This window comes from Mustela erminea, chromosome 5 (assembly GCF_009829155.1).
Source record: "Mustela erminea isolate mMusErm1 chromosome 5, mMusErm1.Pri, whole genome shotgun sequence".
In the NCBI taxonomy this organism is placed as follows: Eukaryota; Metazoa; Chordata; class Mammalia; order Carnivora; family Mustelidae; genus Mustela; species Mustela erminea.
The window spans coordinates 45,872,023-45,890,779 of NC_045618.1; the positions used below are offsets into that span (position 1 = coordinate 45,872,023).

General features: G+C 39.1%; 1 protein-coding gene across 2 annotated transcripts in view; it reads left to right on the plus strand.

The window, feature by feature from the left end:
• The window catches only part of ZNF609 (zinc finger protein 609), a 226,580-nt gene that overhangs the window by 153,442 nt on the left and 54,381 nt on the right, over positions 1 to 18,757 (plus strand). For both annotated transcript variants that reach the window (XM_032342831.1, XM_032342830.1), the window contains exon 3: positions 11,500 to 11,725. In XM_032342831.1, the coding sequence (XP_032198722.1) occupies positions 11,500 to 11,725 (226 nt within the window). The remainder of the gene's footprint in view (positions 1 to 11,499; positions 11,726 to 18,757) is intronic.

Genomic DNA, 18,757 nt, shown 5'->3' on the forward strand with positions numbered 1-18,757 from the left:
CGCCTGGGTGGCTCAGTGGGTTAAGCCGCTGCCTTCGGCTCAGGTCATGATCTCAGGGTCCTGGGATCGAGCCCCGCATCGGGCTCTCTGCTCGGCAGGGAGCCTGCTTCCTCCTCTCTCTCTCTGCCTGCCTCTCTGCCTACTTGTGATCTCTGTCAAATAAATGGATAAAATCTTTTAAAAAAAAAAAAAATCAGTGTTACACAACACATTAACAAAAAGAAGGGTAAAGATTATATGATTATCTCAATAGATGCAGGAAAAGCATATGACAAAATTCAGTATCCGTTTATGATAAAAATTCTCAGTAAAGTGGGTAGAGAGGGAACATACCTCAACATAATAAAGACCATATATGCCAAGTCCTTAGCTAACATCATATTCAATTGTGAAAAGCTGAAAGCTTTTCTTCTAAGATCAGGAATAAGACAGGAATGCCCACTCTTGCCTCTTTTATTCAACATAGTATTGGAAGTCCTAGCTGGAGAAATTCTGTAAGAAAAAGAAAAGACATCCAAATTGTGAAGGAGGAAATTTAAAAAAAAAAACAACAACAAAAAACTGTCACTATTTGCAAATGACATAATTATATATAGAAAACTATAAAGACTCCTTAAAAAACTGTTGGAACTAATAAATGAATTCAGTAAAGTTGCAGGATACAAAATCAATACAAAAGTCTGTTGCATTTCTGTATACTAATAACAGAATACCAGAGAAATTTAAGAAAAAAATCCCATTTACAGTTGCATCAAAAAGCATAAAATAGCTAGGACTAATTTAACCAAGGAGGCTAGAGACTTATGTATTGAAAACTATAAGACATTAATGTAAAAATTTTAAAGACAACACAAATAAATGAAAAAATACTCCGTGCTCATAGTTTGGAAGACTGAGTATCATTAAAATGTCCATACTACCTAAAGCAGTCTACAAATTCAGTGTAATCATTAATTCCAATGGCATTTCTCATGGAACTAGAACAATTGGAAAATTTGTGTGGAACCACAAGAGACCCCAAACAGTCAAAGCAATTCTGAGAAAGAAGAACAAAGCTGGAGACACCCGATTTCTGATTTCATGACTCCCTGATTTTAAACTCCATTAAAAGCTACAGTAATTAAAACAGAATGGTATTGAACAGAATTGCCCAGAAATAAACCCAAACATATATGGTCAATTAATTTATGACAAAGGAGCCAAGAACATACAATGGGGAAAGAACTGTCTCTTCGATAAATGGTGTTGGGAAGATTGAACCAACCACATGTAAAAGAATGAAACTTGAACACCATCTTACAACATCTACAAAAATCAACTCCAAATGGATTTAAGGCTTGTACATAAAAACCTGAAATCATAAAACTCATAGATGACAACGTAGGCAGTAAGCTCCTTGACATAGGTCTTGGCATTGATTTTTTTAATCTGACACCAAAAGCAAAAGCAATAGAAGGAAAAATAAACAAAACAACATAAAATAAAAAGCTTCTACACAGCAAACACAGTAAAGGAAACCATCAACAAAAAGAAAGACAACCTGCTAAATGGGAGAAAATATTTGCTAAGCATATATATCTGATAAGAGGCTAATATCTAAAATACAAGAATTCATACAACTGAACAACAACAACAAAAAAGTCTGTTTAAAAACTGGACAGAAGAGGGGTGGCTGGGTAGCTCAGTTGTTAAGTGTCTTTCTTTGGCTCAGGTCATGATCCCAGGGTCCTGGGATTGAGCCCCACATCAGGGCTCCCTGCTTGGCAGGAAGCCTGCTTCTCCCTCTCCTGCTTTTTCTGCTTGTGTTCCCTCTTTCTCTGTTAAGTCAATCAATCTTAAAAAGGGGGGTGGGCAGAAGATCTAAAGAGATATTTTTCCAAAGAAGATATACAGATGGGCAACAGGTATATAAAAAGATGTTCAACACTATTACTCATCGGTTAATTATAAATCAAAACCACGAATTATCACTTCATACCTGTTAGAATGGCTATTTACCAAAATAATAAGAAATAATAAATACTGGTTAGGATGTGGAAAAAAGTTCACTGTTTGTGAGGAAGTAAATTGGTGCAGCCACTATGAAAAACATATGGAGGGGTCCTCAAAAAATAAAAATAGAACTATGATATGATCCAGCAATTTCAGTTCTAGGTATTTATCTGAAGAAAACAAAATCATTGAAAGATGTAAGTACCGCCATGTTTATTGCAGCATTATTTACAGTGGCCAAGATACAGAAACAACCTAAGAGTCCATCAGTGGGGGAATAGATAAAGTAGATGTGATGTATTATACAATGGAATATTATTTGGCCACAAAAAATTAAATCTTGCATTTTCCTGTGTCAGCTATACTTAAATTAAAAAATCATAAAAAGAAAAGTGGGGGAAACTCTTGCCATTTATAATAACACGGTTTGGACCTCAAGGGCATTGTGCTAAATGAAATAGCTCAGAGAAAGACAAACACCACATGATCTCTCTTATCTTATATATGGAATCTTTAAAAAAAAAAAAACTTGAAACAGAGAACAGATTAGCAGTTACCGGAAGCAGGGAGTAGGGGTGGGAAAAATGAGTGAAGGAAGTGAAAGGTTGAAAAAATATATCTTTAAAAGCCAGTTTATCTTTAAAATATCTTTATATATAAAATCTCACCTTGTGAGTACATGTCATTTTATATTCTATGTGACAAAAGGGGAAGTACGTCTGCTGCATGCCAAAATGTATTTTTCTCTAGGTAAAGCACTTTTGCAATTGAGTTGCAAGCTGACCTAGCCAGTTTTTCATGGGATGTCCTTTTTACTTGAAAGTACAACTAAAAGTATAGGTATTCAGAGCTGGGTATTTTGCAGACATTTTTCTTAAAAGTCAATGAAATGAGCCTATTAACTCCAAGGAAAACAATCAACGCTATTTGTTATCAATGATAAAATATGAGCTTTCAAGCAAACATTGTATTTTTGGAACATTTATCTCCCTCCCCGCCCCCAGTAGTTTGACAGCCTACCAATACCTAAAGGATTTTCTGATGAACTCAGAGGCAATATCAGCAACTATGACTTTTTTGTATTAATGGAATATGTTGGTATATGAAAAAGTTGTATAACTCAGTGAACCATTATTTTCCAAATGACTAATATATGATGTTAAAAATCATGCATGGGTAGAAGAAGCCTTCAAAGTACTAGACGGACCCAAGGACTGTATTGTAACAGATTACAAAAAGTTCATTGATACAGTCAGATTCCACATTGCCATTAACCTCTAAGAACTATCATTTGTTTGGTTTTGGTGTCGTATCAAAGAATAACCACAATTACCTGAAAAGGATGCATATATAAAATCTATGTGAGGCCAGTTCAGCACATTTCACCAACAGATTAAATGCAGAAACAAACATGAGAATCAAGCAGTTGTCTATTAACCCAGCCATTGAAGAGATTTGCAAAATGTAAATCATTGTCACTATTCTTTTTTCCCTTTCTTTTGAAAAATTACAGCTTTTCTTTTTTTTTTTTTAAGATTTTGTTTATTTGTTTGACAGAGAAATCACAAGTAGGCAGAGAGGCAGGCAGAGAGGCGGGAAGCAAGCTCCCTGCTAAGCAGAGAGCTTGATGTGGGGCTCATCCCAGGACCCTGAGATCATGACCTGAGCTGAAGGCAGAGGCTTAACCCACTGAGCCACCCAGACACCCCTATTTTTATTTAAAATGTTACATATATTCATATGTACTAAGTTTTTAAAAGTCATTTTAAACAAGTTAATGCAAGTCAAATTTTTTCTTTTTAAGTTCTAGTATGGTGAATATCAATAGACATAGTCCACATCAGAGCTCTTTGGGGTCTTCAATTTTTTTTTAATCTTTTTATTTTGGGATAATTAATAGGGTTTTTTTTTTAAAGATTTTATTTATTTATTTGACAGATCACAAGTAGGCAGAGAGAAAGGGAAGCAGGCTCCCCACTGAGCAGAGAGCCCGACGTGGGGCTTGATCCCAGGATGCTGAGATCACGACCTGAGCCAAAGGCAGAGGCTTAACCCACTGAGCCACCCAGGCGCCCCGGGATAATTAATAGGTTTAATAAATAATTCAGAAAGATCTCATGTATCCTTTACCTAGTTTCCCCTAATGGTAACACCTTGCAGAGCTATAGTACAGTATTGCAAAGGGGATACTGACATTAATGCAGTCCACATATCTTAAGATTTCCCCCATTTTGCTTGTGCTTACTTGTGTGTTTCTCTCGCTGTGTTTGTGTATATATTTAATTCTGTGCAGTTTGATCACATGTGTGGGCTTGGGTTGTTTACCACATGGTCAAAACATAGAACATCTCCATTACTGTAAGAACTCTTGTGTGACTTATCTTAACCAATCAGCTCTACTACCTCCCCCACCAACCCTTCCTCCTGGCAAACTAATAATCTGTTCTATGAGTCTCTAATTTTGTCATTTCAAATCATTAGTTTCATTTTTTTTTTAATATTTATTTGAGAGAGAGGAGTGCACAAGCAGAGGGAGGAGGACAGAGGGAGGGAAAAAGAATCCAAGCTGACTCCCACTGAGCTACCCAGGAGACCTCAAAATCATTAGCTGTTTTAAGTACAAGTTAGAATCTTTCACTTTTAATTTCTAATATAGTTAAATACTAACTGATAAAGCCTACATAAATAAAAGCTCTGTAAGGTTCTCTGTTTTTTAAGACTATAAAATATTTCCCAAGACCAAAATATTTAAAAACAGCTGGCTTGAGGCAGTGAGAATCATTCCCATTTCTCCTTCCCAAGCTACTACAGAACAAGGTTGTGGTTTGTGATGTCTCAATTTAGAATTCTCATAGGGTCATCAATATGAGTTGATGATTAGGTTCTTTAGTATAATGTTGCTCTATCCATGATGTTGGTTAAATTAAGACTTTTCTACTGACATCTGTGATTCTGAATGATTCAGAAGAAAGACTTAAGCTTTCTGTTGTATTCACCTTACTTTGTGGGTTATCGTTGTTTCATTTGGTTTTATTTAAGATTTTATATATTCGAGACAGCGAGAGAACACGAGCGGTGGGGAGAGGGTAGCAGGAGAGGGAGAAGTTGGACTCTCGGCTGAGCAGAAACTCTGATGAGGGGCTTGATCCCAAGACCCAAAGGCAGACACCCAATTCATCTGAGCCACCCAGGCATCCCTTGTTTCTTATTTTCTTGTTTGTTTTTATATCCTATGGGGTTAGAGAATGGAGTAGAGATGACAAGTTCCAGTCCTGACTTTTTAGGAAATGAGTATGTGAAAGGAAGTAAGAATTGTGTTTAGGAAAGGAAGTAGTTGCTGCCAAAGAATGAATTTTTCTCATTCTTTATTCTTGAAAAGCTAATTCTAGTGCTTCCCTTGAAACAATACAGGAATGGGAGGGATTATCAGCCTTCTGTGGAAAAAAATAGTTTCAGAGGTAGTACTCAGGTCCCTATCATCACTCATCAGCTGCAAAGTTAATAGCTTTGCTGAAGGAAAATGTGGTGAATTTCAAGTAGGCAGGAGATTATGGATTGAGAAGAGTTAGAAGAGCAGAATAGATGCTTCTCTCAATAAAAAACCTTTGCCACAGTAATGGACACTGCCATGTAATTTGTATTATACAGTGATTTTATTTATGAGATTTTTCTTCCTTTGTTAAATTTCCAGCATAATATATCCATTCCCACACACTGGGAAGTTAAGACGGGCTTGAATTTTAGGGTCATATGATGTGCTATCTCCTCTTTACCAGAAGAGGTCTTTTGGGTTTGAGCCTGAGATTCTATAGGGATTCTATTCTATAGGGATCTATCATTGCAGGAGATCTCCCTATGGCTAGTCTTATAGTCTTCAAATTATATGTTCACTTGCACTTGCATTTTCTAGTACAAACTGGAGCTGCCTTTACTCCTGACCTTGGCCAGGCTGATTGGTTAAAATTGAGTGCTAAAGTAAGTTGTCTGTGAGTAAGAGAATATGTGGTTTCAAAGAACTGTTTGATGGCTGGTTATGGTGCCAGCTACCGTGTCTTTCTTTTTCACTTTTTCCTCCTTGCCTTCTGCTACAAGATGTCTTGGAAATTAACCAGAGTTACAATCAAATTCTTTTTCAAAGCAAGCTTAAGTGAAATCTGGAACAACAGACCTGCAACCTATGTTTCTCCTTCCTTCTTCCATCTACCTTCCTTCCTTCCAGTAGTTAGGGTCAAAGAGTGTTTGAAAAGGTGATTTCCTCCTTCACTAATACTTAAATGTTGTATTGTTTTGTGATTTAATTGGAATATTCTATTGTATTCCTGTTAAGAGCTTTGTGGAAAGGAGGAATTCAGATTCTTCTTCCTCAGAAGAAAGAATTCAGAACTTCTTTCTCAGTTTACTGTGATTTCTTACCGGCCAGGCTCTTGCAAACAAGCAATTACTGATCTTCCAGGATAAGCAAAGATAATCTGTAATTATTTTAAAAATACAATAACTTTATTTCAAAATCTCAGTCAACAGGAGGCAGTTCAAATAATTGAAGATTTTTTCCTGTATTTTTAATTTTAGAGACAATTAACATAATTGATAAATGGGGAATGCCTGGGTGGCTCAGCAGTTGAGCGTCTGACTCTTGATTTTGTCTCAGATCATGATCTTGCAGTCCATGGGCTCGAGCGCCCCTCACTTCCCCTGCCCGCACCCTCCCAGCCCCCCCACCCCCGCTCAGCATGAATTCTGCTTGGGATTCTCTCCCTCTGTCTCCTTCCCTCCTCCCCTCAATACTCTCTCTCTAAAAAAATAAAATTGATAAATATAATTTTGAATAAATACCAGTTATTCTTTTTAATAAACCCACCATAGGGGCGCCTGGGTGGCTCAGTTGGTTTAAACATTGGACTTTGGATTTCCACTTGATCATGATCTCAGGGTTGCGAGATCAAGCCCCACATTGGGCTCAGTGCTGGGTGTGGAGCCTGCTCAGATGCTCTCTCTCCCTCTCCCCATCCCCCACATTTGCTTTCTTTCTCAAAAACAAAACTACAATAAAAATTTTGCAAACAGTCAAGTTTTATAGGGAGTTACTTTCATGTTTATCCATGAATCAGAAATCTATATTATTGTTAGTATTGCTGAAGCTGAGTCACTGTAAGATCTTGAAGGACCTTTGGAATTATCAAAGAAAGAGAATATAGTATTTAGTATACTTGATGACATTCTACATTCTATATAATCTTGTCCAATAATTCTGTATAAATCTGAATATTTACCTAACCATTATCTCCCATTATCTTTCATTCTTGGATAAAAGGAGTTTCTTAGAGTTACTGAAGGTTATCAGTAGAGCCGTCTTCCTCTCTGCCTTTTGACTATGAAGATGAAGGTATCAGACTCCTATTTGTGAACAGGAGATGGAAATATCTGTCCCCAATATTTCTTCGCTGCATTTTCTACCCCCCAAATTATGTTGCAGCCTTAAATTTTACTTCCATCAGTTCCTCTCATGTGGGAGGCAGCTGAAGTCAGTGTATATTACTTCTTGAGGGGAGATTAATGGCTCTGTCCTTTCTTTATTCTCTCCAGTCCTCATTTCTGCATCACCTGCCTATCAGCACTTAGATCTCTAATAGGTGCTATTAAGAGTAATATCTAAAGGTGAATTGAAAAGAAGTATCATTAAAAGATAAAGGACATGCACTGGGGAAATTTAAGATATTTCCATCTTTAAATTCTCTTGTCTCTTTTTAGGTTTTTCTTTTGTTTTGTTGTTAATCTCCCCATTCAGTGAGTCCTGGGAGCCCCCCTGTGGCACTCTAGCATTTTAGAGACCAAGAATTGGCCTGAGTTTTTTTGTTTTTATGGCTATTAAGGTATTTAATGACCTTAACTTTTTATGTTCCTGTTACTCAATTTTCCCTGCTGGCTCCAGTCTCCTGACGATTCCTTCTCTTGTGTCCTAGGTATATGGGAAAGGTGGCAAAATAAGTCCTATTCTGATTTTTTATCCTCTCCTGGAGAGCGGTAAATGAAATTGTGTTTGTTCCAGTGAATAGTAGACTATGAAATCCCATGAAGCCACCTAGTTTATTAGATGAATATCACAGAGCTGCTTATTATGCACTGTGGCTTAATGTAGATTATAGATGTGACCAAATGGTAATTAGCAGAGCTAGAGCTGTAATTAAACATTATTGTGCTGCTCCGTGACTTCTCCTCCGATTTCTGTTGCAAAGTAGGGAACTGAAGAGTTCCAAACCAATAGGTGGATTTCTTTATTTCTCCCCCCAACCAAAATCTCTTTTAATTAACTGACTAAATGAAGTCATCCTCACACAAACAGAATCCTGAATTCTACTTACTACTGCTGATCAATTAAGAGTAGTTTGGTGCATATACATGTTAATTGGCTCTTTGTATAATACTAACTGATTATTTCTGCTAAGTTCCTTCTCTGCATGTATTCTTTAGCAGGGTTTAACTTGGCAAACTGAATGCAACAAGGGTGTTTCCTACTTAAATCTTAGATGTTTTTTGGATCTGTCAGTACAGAACTAGGGGCTTGGCTTTATTTACATTTTTAGTAGCTTCCTTCCCTTCTCATCGGTCTCCCAGAGGCAGTGAATGATCTACCAGGAAATGAAGCTATTTCTAGAAAACAGCTTGCCCTTGATGGCTGAGAGAGAGAGAGTGGTGTGTGTGTGCGTGCGCACACATGCATGTGTGGGCACAAGTGTGTAGGTGACTCCCTGGGGACTTACCTCCTTCTGTGTTTTGGATTGCTGCCTCAGCAATGGAACAGATTAGCAACAGGACATGCTCAAACAAGGCAGTCAGAAAATTCAGAGGAGTGACTTAAAAGATTCAATCTAATCTGTGTCCAAGAAGGAGGACATTGCCGGAATTTCTCCTGATAGTAGAAGAATGGTATAGAAAAGACAACAACCTCTTAGGCAAAGGAAATGTACATACTGATTGTGAAATTGTTTTTGTCTCAGTTCTTCTGCAGGAGAAAAAAAATAGAAAAACAGAGGTGAGGCCAAGAGTAAAGATGATCTGTGTACTCTGTTGTAATTCTGGAGATCCAAAGTGTTATGAGCTACCTTCTTGAAGCATTCCTGAAAGGGCTTGATGGTTAGACCCAGATTCCAGCCATATACAGGGGTAGCAGAGACTTGAGCTTATTACTTTTTCTGTCTTTTCACCTTCAAATCTGTGCATAGAAATTTTACAGGTCTTTCGGGAATCTGGCACATCCAAAGAAAGCAAAGATATCTTTTGGCCTTGACCATAATGCAGAAAATTCATTATACGGGCTTTGACTTTCTTTTCTTTTTTTGAAAGAGGTGGAGTTAGGGAAGTATGGGGTTGGGCGTCAGGGGGAAGGTGGGTGCATGACAACAAGCAGATAATGATAATGTTTTGGCAGCCTTTCAGGGACCAGAATTCATCAGAATCTGTGTTCTAGCATTCAGTGGACTCAATGATGATTCACAAATAGCAGTGACTTCTAACCCAAGAAGTGAGAGCTGACTGCAGTAGAGGCTATACCCAGATCTCAGCTTCTAGAGTAGTATCTTAGGCCAGGAAGGGGTGTGTGTGTGTGAATATGTGAATGTGTGTGTTAAGAAAGGAAGGTAGAATATAGGTTCAGCAGTGGACATTCAGTAAAACCAGAGTTCTGTTGCAGAACTGTCCAGCAGCTTGGATTATGAATGCATATGCGGCTCTCTAAATGTAGGTCCATTGAAGGAGTATATTCAAACTGCACTAAAAAATCTTTTGTGGGGCACTGGGTGTCTCATTCAGTTGAGTGTCTGATTCTTGGTTTCTGCTTAGGTCATGCTCTTGGGGTTGTGAGATGGAGTCCTACATCAGAGCCCCATGTACGCTCTGGGCTTGGCAGGGAATCTACTTGAGAATTTTTCCCTCTGTACCGCCCCCGCTCATTTGTGCTTGCTCTCTCTCAAAATAAATAAATCTTTTTTAAAAAGTCTTTCACAAGGTGAAGAAAATCACAACCCTTGACTCTCATTTTCTAGGTCTTTTGAATGGTGTCATACTTAATCTTCAGGGAAGATTAGTCAGTGTGTGAACTGAATGCTTTCGCATGTGCAGGACACTGTTCAGTTAGGATTTGGGCACTGTAGACTCAGAGTATTTTCATGAGTCTGATAAATGCTAGGATTTAAAGAGTTAAGGGATTATTATCTTCTTCATTACAACTTTTAATTCTGGATATGTTGAATTTTTGGTTTCTAAGTGATTGCATTCTTGTGAGAGGTTCTAGTTTTAGAGGTAGGTTGCTGGTTCTTGTGTTCACCTATTTCTGTCTGTGTGTGCGTAATCAACATCTGCAGTCTGCCATGAATTGACTTCTGGATAGTAATAGCACCTGCTGTTCCTTAAAGTTAATTTGATGTTGGATTCATGCTCCAAAGTGCCATTCTTTTTTTTTTTTTTTAAAGATTTTATTTATTTATTTGACAGAGAGAGATCACAAGCAGGCAGAGAGGCAGGCAGAGAGAGAGAGGAGGAAGCAGGCTCCCCGCTGAGCAGAGAGCCCGATGCGGGACTCGATCCCAGGACCCTGAGATCATGACCTGAGCCAAAGGCAGCGGCTTAACCCACTGAGCCACCCAGGTGCCCCCAAAGTGCCATTCTTATTAACCAGTCACTGTTGTAATCTCTAAGGGTTAGAAACCCCCATCGGGTTGCTCCTAGCCCTCCTATAACTTTTAAGTAGATGTTCTTCTAGTTAAAGATGTTAAAGCTCTAGTCTTCTTGAAGTGACATTTCAAGGCTCTGGATATTTTCTTGCCTTCTTTATCTCTTCCCATATTCTTGGATTTTGTACCTGATTAATGTATTATTTGTCAAATGATAGATTGGTGGGAAACACAGTGGTGGCAGTAGAACATGACTCAGAAGTCTTTTCTTTCTCATCAATCTTTGGGCTCTAAATACTGTTGAAATCTGGACCTGGTTCTTTATCACTAGAGGTTTTTAAATGAGACAGGATTTTTTTTTTTTTTTAAAGATTTTATTTATTTTTCAGAGACAGAGGGAGAGAGCGCGAGCGAGTACAGGCAGACAGAGAGGCAGGCAGAGGCAGAGGGAGAAGCAGGCTCCCTGCCGAGCAAGGAGCCCGATGTGGGACTCGATCCCAGGACCCTGGGATCATGACCTGAGCCGAAGGCAGCTGCTTAACCAACTGAGCCACCCAGGCGTCCCGAGACAGGATTTTTTTTAGTACACTTTTAGCTAAGCACAGTTTATGAGGAAGATCATTAATAAGAAATACAGCTTCTCCTACCACAGGGTGCACTCATATAAACAACTAGATTTGTAGTGGTATCACAAGCTGGAACTTGAAAGGAAGGACCAAAATCTTATATTTAGAGCCTTCCACGCTGGCAGGAAAGAATGTAGGACTAGATTAAATATAGAGAAGGTATTTCCTCTAAATGTTCTCTCTGCAACTCAGCTACTACTTTTCTTCCCTCACAGATGGAGTCTCCTGTCTCTACACCAGCGGTGCTGCCACTGCACCTTTTGGTACCAGTGGTCAGTAATGACATCTCATCCCCCTGTGAGCAGATCATGGTTCGTACCCGATCAGTTGGGGTCAACACATGTGATGTGGCTCTGGCTACAGAGCCTGAGTGCCTGGGCCCCTGTGAACCTGGGACAAGTGTCAACCTCGAGGGCATCGTGTGGCAGGAAACAGAAGATGGTAAGTGCTATGTGGGACTTTCCCATCCCTTCTCAACCTGCTTCTGCCAACACGGGCTTATCGTGTAAATAACACCAAATATTTATTAGGAGTCTCAAGTGCCATAGTCTGCTTATGATACCTATCCAGATGATTGCAGCAAGCTTCTTAGTAAGATCGTCCAGCTTCTAGAGTTTGCCAGTTTTTAAAATTAATTATCTACCCTTCATATCAATCAACAGTATCGGCCCTTGTATTTAAGCAGTCATTTGATAAGTGTTAGCCAGGTAATTTAAACAGGGTCTATACTCTCCATACTCCTCTGTATCATTTTATATGGGAGAATTTGAAGGTAAATGAACTTTATTGGGTCAGGCTTGAGGAGAATAAAGTAATGAAAGGACAGCTGTGGGAGTCAAGGAAATGGAAAACATTCACTCTTAAATTGACTTAGTGTTGGCTCATTGAATATGCAACTCTGGCCTTTTTTAACACCTGGAGGTGCAGCCAGCTCCTTCCCACTGGTTGCCTCATTGCCCAGCCACCCACGCCACTTCATGCATCTGTCACTTAGTACTGATTTATAGGCCTAGGCAACAGGGAGATGTTTACATGGTCTTGTTTTCAGGCATCCACTAAGCAGTTGGCTCACTGTTGGGTGCTTCTGCCTGAGGCTACCATCCAGACTTCTTGTATGTTCCGTTTGCCCCTGAGAACAGAATTTCTTCTATTTTGGAAGTTCATAAACCTAAAATTTAGAGGTATAAAGGGAGTTAACCAAGTATTTCCGACCCCTTGGTATCCTTTGATTTCAGCACATATATTCTTTTTATAAAGAATCCAAGTTCTTGTTAAAGTATGTGTGGTTTATGGAGGCTGGGCCTCAGGGTCCCATCAGGTCTTGGCATCAGTAACCAGACTTTCAAAGCGTCCCCACTCTGGAGTTTAGAGGCCCAGAGGAGCGCAGCTCATTATCTCTAATTATCATAAGCTATCTTGTCAGTTTGCCCATGGAAATTCAGGCATTTCATTGTGGTCATTCTAATCAAAGTCTGTTCCTCTGAATGTTTTGTTGTGATTCAGTATTTATTTAAAGTCTACCATGCAGTAGGCATTGAGGTGATATAGGTTAAGAATTCTGTATTTTGGGGGCACCTGGGTGGCTCAGTGGGTTAAAGCCTCTGCCTTCAGCTCAGGTCATGATCCCAGAGTCCTGGGATCGAGCCCCACATCAGGCTCTCTGCTCCATGGGGAGCTTGCTTTCTCCTCTCTCTCTGCCTGCTTGTGATCTCTGTCTGTCAAATAAATAAATAAAATCTTAAAAAAAAAAAAAAAAGAATTCTGTGTTTTTGGCTTTCTCATTGTTAAACAGCAATATAGTAAAGTTTCAGCTTTCAGAATAACATTGCTGATGAGGTTTTATTGTGTGCCTAAAACCATAATGCCAAAAAAAAAAAAAAACCTATTGTGTTAAAAACTGATGCAGGGACATTGGAGAGAGAAGTTGATTCTAGAGGTTGACTCTTAATGTGTGTATTCAGTATACAATCTGGAAATCACAAGTGGCTATATCTCTTGTTTTAAAAATGTCATCTGCCTATGGCCAAATGTCTAAACAGTCACAATGTCTGTTGGAATGACAAACATGTCCAGACCTTAGCTCTGTGACACCAAGCAACCTTCGGGGTCTGTTACCTCAATATATTGAAGATAGAAGACATAAATTTCCTGCCTGTTTATTCTATCCATCTTTATGATGGTGACTTTTCTCCAAGGGCAAGATGTTTTTCATATGTGTGAACCTGATGAAAACTTTGCAGGAAAGTGAAGCTAAACCTTTCAGTCTCCTGAGAACAGTGGTTACTTTTTTTTTAAATCCCAGGATTCCTGTTCTCCCTTCCTGCCAAGGCAGCGTTAGCACACACACACAAAAAATTTTAAATTATTTCGTCTGAAAAGCTCTGTGGTTATACCTGGCAGCTTATTACCAAGTTCCCCTGTTACATATTTTTGCATGCACCCTACATCTTATTTCACAGTAGTTATCAGATTTTGTAATTTTATATAATTCTGTTTTCCAGTAATACCTATCTCTTCCACTTCTTTTCTTTTTTTAAGACTTTATTTATTTATTTGACAGACAGAGATCACAAGTAGGCAGAGAGGCAGGCAGAGAGAGAGGAGGAAGCAGGCTTTCCTCAGAGCAGAGAGGCTGGGGCTGGGGGCAGGGGAGGGAGCAGCCTCCCTGCTGAGGAGAGAGCTGGATGTGGGGCTCGATCTCAGGACCCTGGGATCATGACCTGAGCCAAAGGCAGAGGCTTTAACCCACTGAGCCACCCAGGTGCCCCTCTTCCACTGTTTTAGAATTCTGTGAGCTCAGGGACTCTGTTTTGCTTATCATCGAATATCTAATACTTAACACTTGGCCTCTATAGTAGGCCCTCAAAAATATTTGAGTGAGTGAATGCTTACATCTAGTTATTTTCATTTCTAGATCTATGTTAACATGTATCTAATGGATATTATAATAATTATCTGAACTTAGAAACCATATCAAATACTTTATAAAATTCTAAACCTTCTCTGAAACTCAGAATAATTACTGCTATCACCAGGTAGTGAGATCACTCTCACCTATTTATATCTGTAAGATTTTTAGTTCTCCTACTTTTAATACCATATTTTCTCCCATTTACTATATTGTGTTTCATAGCTTAGTACCTCTCCTCTTTCTTTTCCATTCATCACAAGGGAAAGAGAACTGTTCTGCAATTAGATACTATACTCTGCTTTCTGGCCCTCCCATAGGGCCTTCACCTGAACCATCAGTTGGCAAAGGTCTGAACTGGGATCAGAGTTGGTTTACATTCCTTTTCATCTTCAAGTGACAGAGATTTCCTGCAAAGATCATTCTCTGCAGATCTGTAAGATACAGTATACTGAGTCAGTCCTCAAGTCAATAATAAGAACTATATACAGATACTTTAGAAAAAAAAATCCTTCAGCCTTCTAGGATTTTTGTCTGCCACCTGACTCTTTGTACTTCTGTCTGTCTCTTTTCCCAGCAAACTACTATCTTCAAATAGAAAAATCCTTAGAGCTTAGAGAGAAGCTGTGAATGCTTGGCCTCTGAGGGAAATGGAGGATCATGGGGTCCTTGTAGAACTGAGCTACCTTGCTGAGAACAGGTGTAGGGGTCAGGAGCTCAGTTCTTCCTGGTTTCTTTGCCTACCTGTCCTGCAGTATTGCTTCTTTCTTCCCTATCTCTCAGTGCAAAACTTGCCTTGGAGACATTTTTAAATTCCTGCAGATTCCATCTCTTTTTAGGCTGTTCATAATTCAGCCAGTACTGCAAAGATCGTCCTTGACTAGGACGATCAACTAAGACCCAGGTGTAACTTGGAATGTTTTCTTTGACTTTTTTGAGACTTAGCACTTAGGCGGAGGTCTAATTCCATCTGATTTCATTTTGTCCTACCTTACTTCAAATCAGAATAACAGGGGTGCCTGGGTGGCTCATTTGGTTAAGAGTCTAACTCTTGGTCTCAGCTTAGGTCTTGATCTCTGGATCATGAGTTCAAACCCCACAATGGGCTCTATGCTGGGCATGGAGCCTGCTTTTAAAAAATAATCGAAATAACAGGTTCCCAATCCATTCCTAGTTCATAAGGCTTACTTTAACCCAGGGTCCTAGAACAGTGTATAATAATCCTTAAGGCAGACCATGTTCTTTTACTGAGGCAAAATTGCTTCCTGGCTTCTATAATGTTTTTAAGAAAAGCAAGGCTGACTTAAAGGCAAGAATCCAGGAGATGCTGTAGGTTTTCCTTTCTAAGCAGCCACACTAAGTGTAGCATTACTTTATCAAATGTGCTTTCTGGAAGAATTTGTGGTATAGTGGAAAGAGCACCAGAGTGAAGAATAGGAGAGCCATATACTAGTTGACTATGGCATCTTAAAATATTAATATCAATGATGAAATTTCACTGTACACTTGTCATATAGAGTTGTTTTCTCAGAAAAAAGGAAACTACTCGCCTTGTCAGTCTCCCATTCAGAAGATCACTCACATTTTTCAACTCCTGATTCTAGTCTGACAAGTGGAAGAATTCACAAAACCCAGTTGCTTTTGGTGCAGGCATTTGCTAGGTGGTAGAAGCTGAGCTCGCAGTACTGCTTAGCAATCCCTTCATTCACCTTTAGCACAGTACTGCTTTAGCAATCCTGTTGCATTCACCTTTCCCAATACTTACCTCATCCTAGATTCATTAGCACAGTTCATTCTCTCTTCATGCTCTTAAGCAACTAGAATCAAAGACACTAGCCTAACTAACCCCTCCCGCTTCCCTCTTCTTTATTAAAATGTATTTTTATGTCCTATTATTTCTTTTTTCTCCTTATTTTGAAGATTCTTTAAGACTTTATACCATGAATTTTATCTCCTTTTCTTCATCTTCATTATTTCCCCTTCTATTTAAACTCCCCCTGCAACAGTTACTTAGAGTGAAAGTTTTTTCCTCATCTTTGCTACCCTTTTGAATTTCTCTCCTTTTCTTCAGTACTTGCTATTGCTCTTAATGGTCTCTTTTCACCTACTTAGTATCGTATATCATCTTGCCATCAGATTTCTTCTGCCACCATTTGACTGAAATCATCTTGTACCAATGATCATCTGTTTTCCCAAGGTCTTTCTCAGTCCACCCTAGACTTTTTTTTTTTAAGACTTTATTTATTTATTTGACAGAGAGAGATCACAAGTTGGCAGAGAGAGAGGAGGAGGAGGAAGCAGGCTCCCTGCCGAGCAGAGAGCCCGATGCAGGACTCGATCCCAGGACCCTGAGATCATGACCTGAGCCGAAGGCAGAGGCTTAACCCACTGAGCCACCCAGGCACCCCACCCTAGACTTTTAGAAGCTCTACTGTTTCTCTATTCTTGAAACTCTCCTCTCGTCTTTATCCTACCTCTCAAAAATCTCATTTCTTGGGATCGGAGGGAGACAAACCATAAGTGACTTTTAATCTCACAAAACAAACTGAGGGTCGTTGGAGGGAGGGGGGTCGAGAGGGGGGGTTGGGATTATGGACATTGGGGAGGGTATGCGCTATGGTGAGTGCTGTGAAGTGTGTAAACCTGGTGATTCACAGACCTGTACCCCTGGGGATAAAAATACATTATATGTTTATAAAAAAATAAAAAATTTTAATAAAAAAATCTCATTTCTTTTTTTGACTGGTTATTCTCTTTATTTTGTGTCAGTCCCTCTTCCTCCTTGTATTTATTAAGTCAGAAATTCCAGGAAGGCTTTTAGGATGCTGAAATATTGATCAATTCTGTTCTGTTGGCCTTTAGGGAGGGCCTGTGGTAACTTGTGTCCCACCCCTTTCCCCCAGACAAGGAACCTTATCCACAATATATTTTTTTCACATCCTGTGTATTCCATAGTGGAGAAAGTTGAGGAAACATTGACTTAAGAATGGGATTTGGCTACAAGGAATGGAAGATGAAGTAATAGTGACTTAATAGAAGAAAATTCTGAAGGTAGGCAGTCCAGGGCCAGTATGACGACTTCAAATGTAATCAGTGTTCTAGGCTCCTCAAAGTTACTTCTTCATTGCAAAATTGCTAATGTAACACTAGACATCACATTTACTTTCCAGGCTTGAAAATGAAGGAGAAGAGGGGTGCCTGGGTGGTTCAGTGGGTTAAGCCTCTTTGGCTCAGGTCATGATCTCTGGGTCCTAGGATCAAGCTGCGCATGGGGCTCTCTGCTCAGCGGGGATCCTGCTTCCCCTTCTCTTGTGGCCTGCCTCTCTGCCTACTTGTGAGATCTCTCTGTCAAATAAATAAGTAAAATCTTACTTTTAAGATTTTTAAAAAGAAAGAATATGAAGGAGAAGAGTAAAGTAGCTTTGGCTTCCCACCTAATCTGTTTATCTTTAACAAATTTTTCCAGAAGCCAGATCTAAGACTTATGCCTACATCTCATTGGCTACCCCTTCTGCAAAGGAGACAAGGAAATACTGTGTTTTAACTGGATACATTATTTACCCACACAAAATAGAGTTATATTAAGACAGATGGGAAGCAGCCTTCTCTGCCGTTCTTCTTTGCATAACCTTCATATGTCATAACTCCCACCAGAAGTCATTGGTTCAGTAGCTTTCTTTTAATAAGTGCAGTCTTTTATATTCATGGCTTCAGCTGTCTCCCTTGTATGAACAATCCCCATATCGTTATCTCTAGACTTGACCTTTTGCCTAATCCCATTTCACATATCACCAGAAGCCAGTTTCTTAAATTCAGAATGTCTAAAAAAGAATATTCTTTCTCCTGAAATTTTGCTTCTCTTTCCCTCTTCTCTATTTCTCTTTATTATATCTACTTTCATTACCTGTATTACCATCCTAACTGTTTACTAGGCTCAGACCTCCCTAGAATTATTTCTGACTCTTACTTCTTTACCTTTTTTTTTTTTTTTTAAAGTAGGCTCCACACCCAGCATGGAGGCCAGGGTTGGCCTTGAACTCACAACCCTGAGATCAAGACCTGAGCTGAGACTAAGTCAGACACTTAACCCACTGAGCCACCCAGGCACCTCTATTCTTCAACTTTTTTTTTTAATAGCTTTTTAGTAGTTACTCTGGGGATTACAATATGTGTGTTCAACTTTCCACAATCTACTTAAAATTTGAAATTTTTTTGCCACCTCAAGTGGAATGTAGAAATTTTACCACTATTTAAGATCCTTTACCTTCTCTTCTTTATGTTGTAATTGTCTTATGCTCATTGCCAGAACAGGTAAAATCAAAATAAGAATGAGATCTGAAGTTTATATGAAATCCAGGTTTCATTGTCCATACATAAAGTTTAATTGGAACCTAGGCACACTTCATCTATTTTCAGCTACTATGCACTAGAGTGGCATCATATGGCCTGCAAAGTCAAAAATCTCACTGTCTGATCTTTTACTAAAAAGTTTGTAAACTCCTGGTCTTATGTATTACATCTAATACATTGAGAACCCCATCAGACAGTCTTTAAGAATTTTTCCC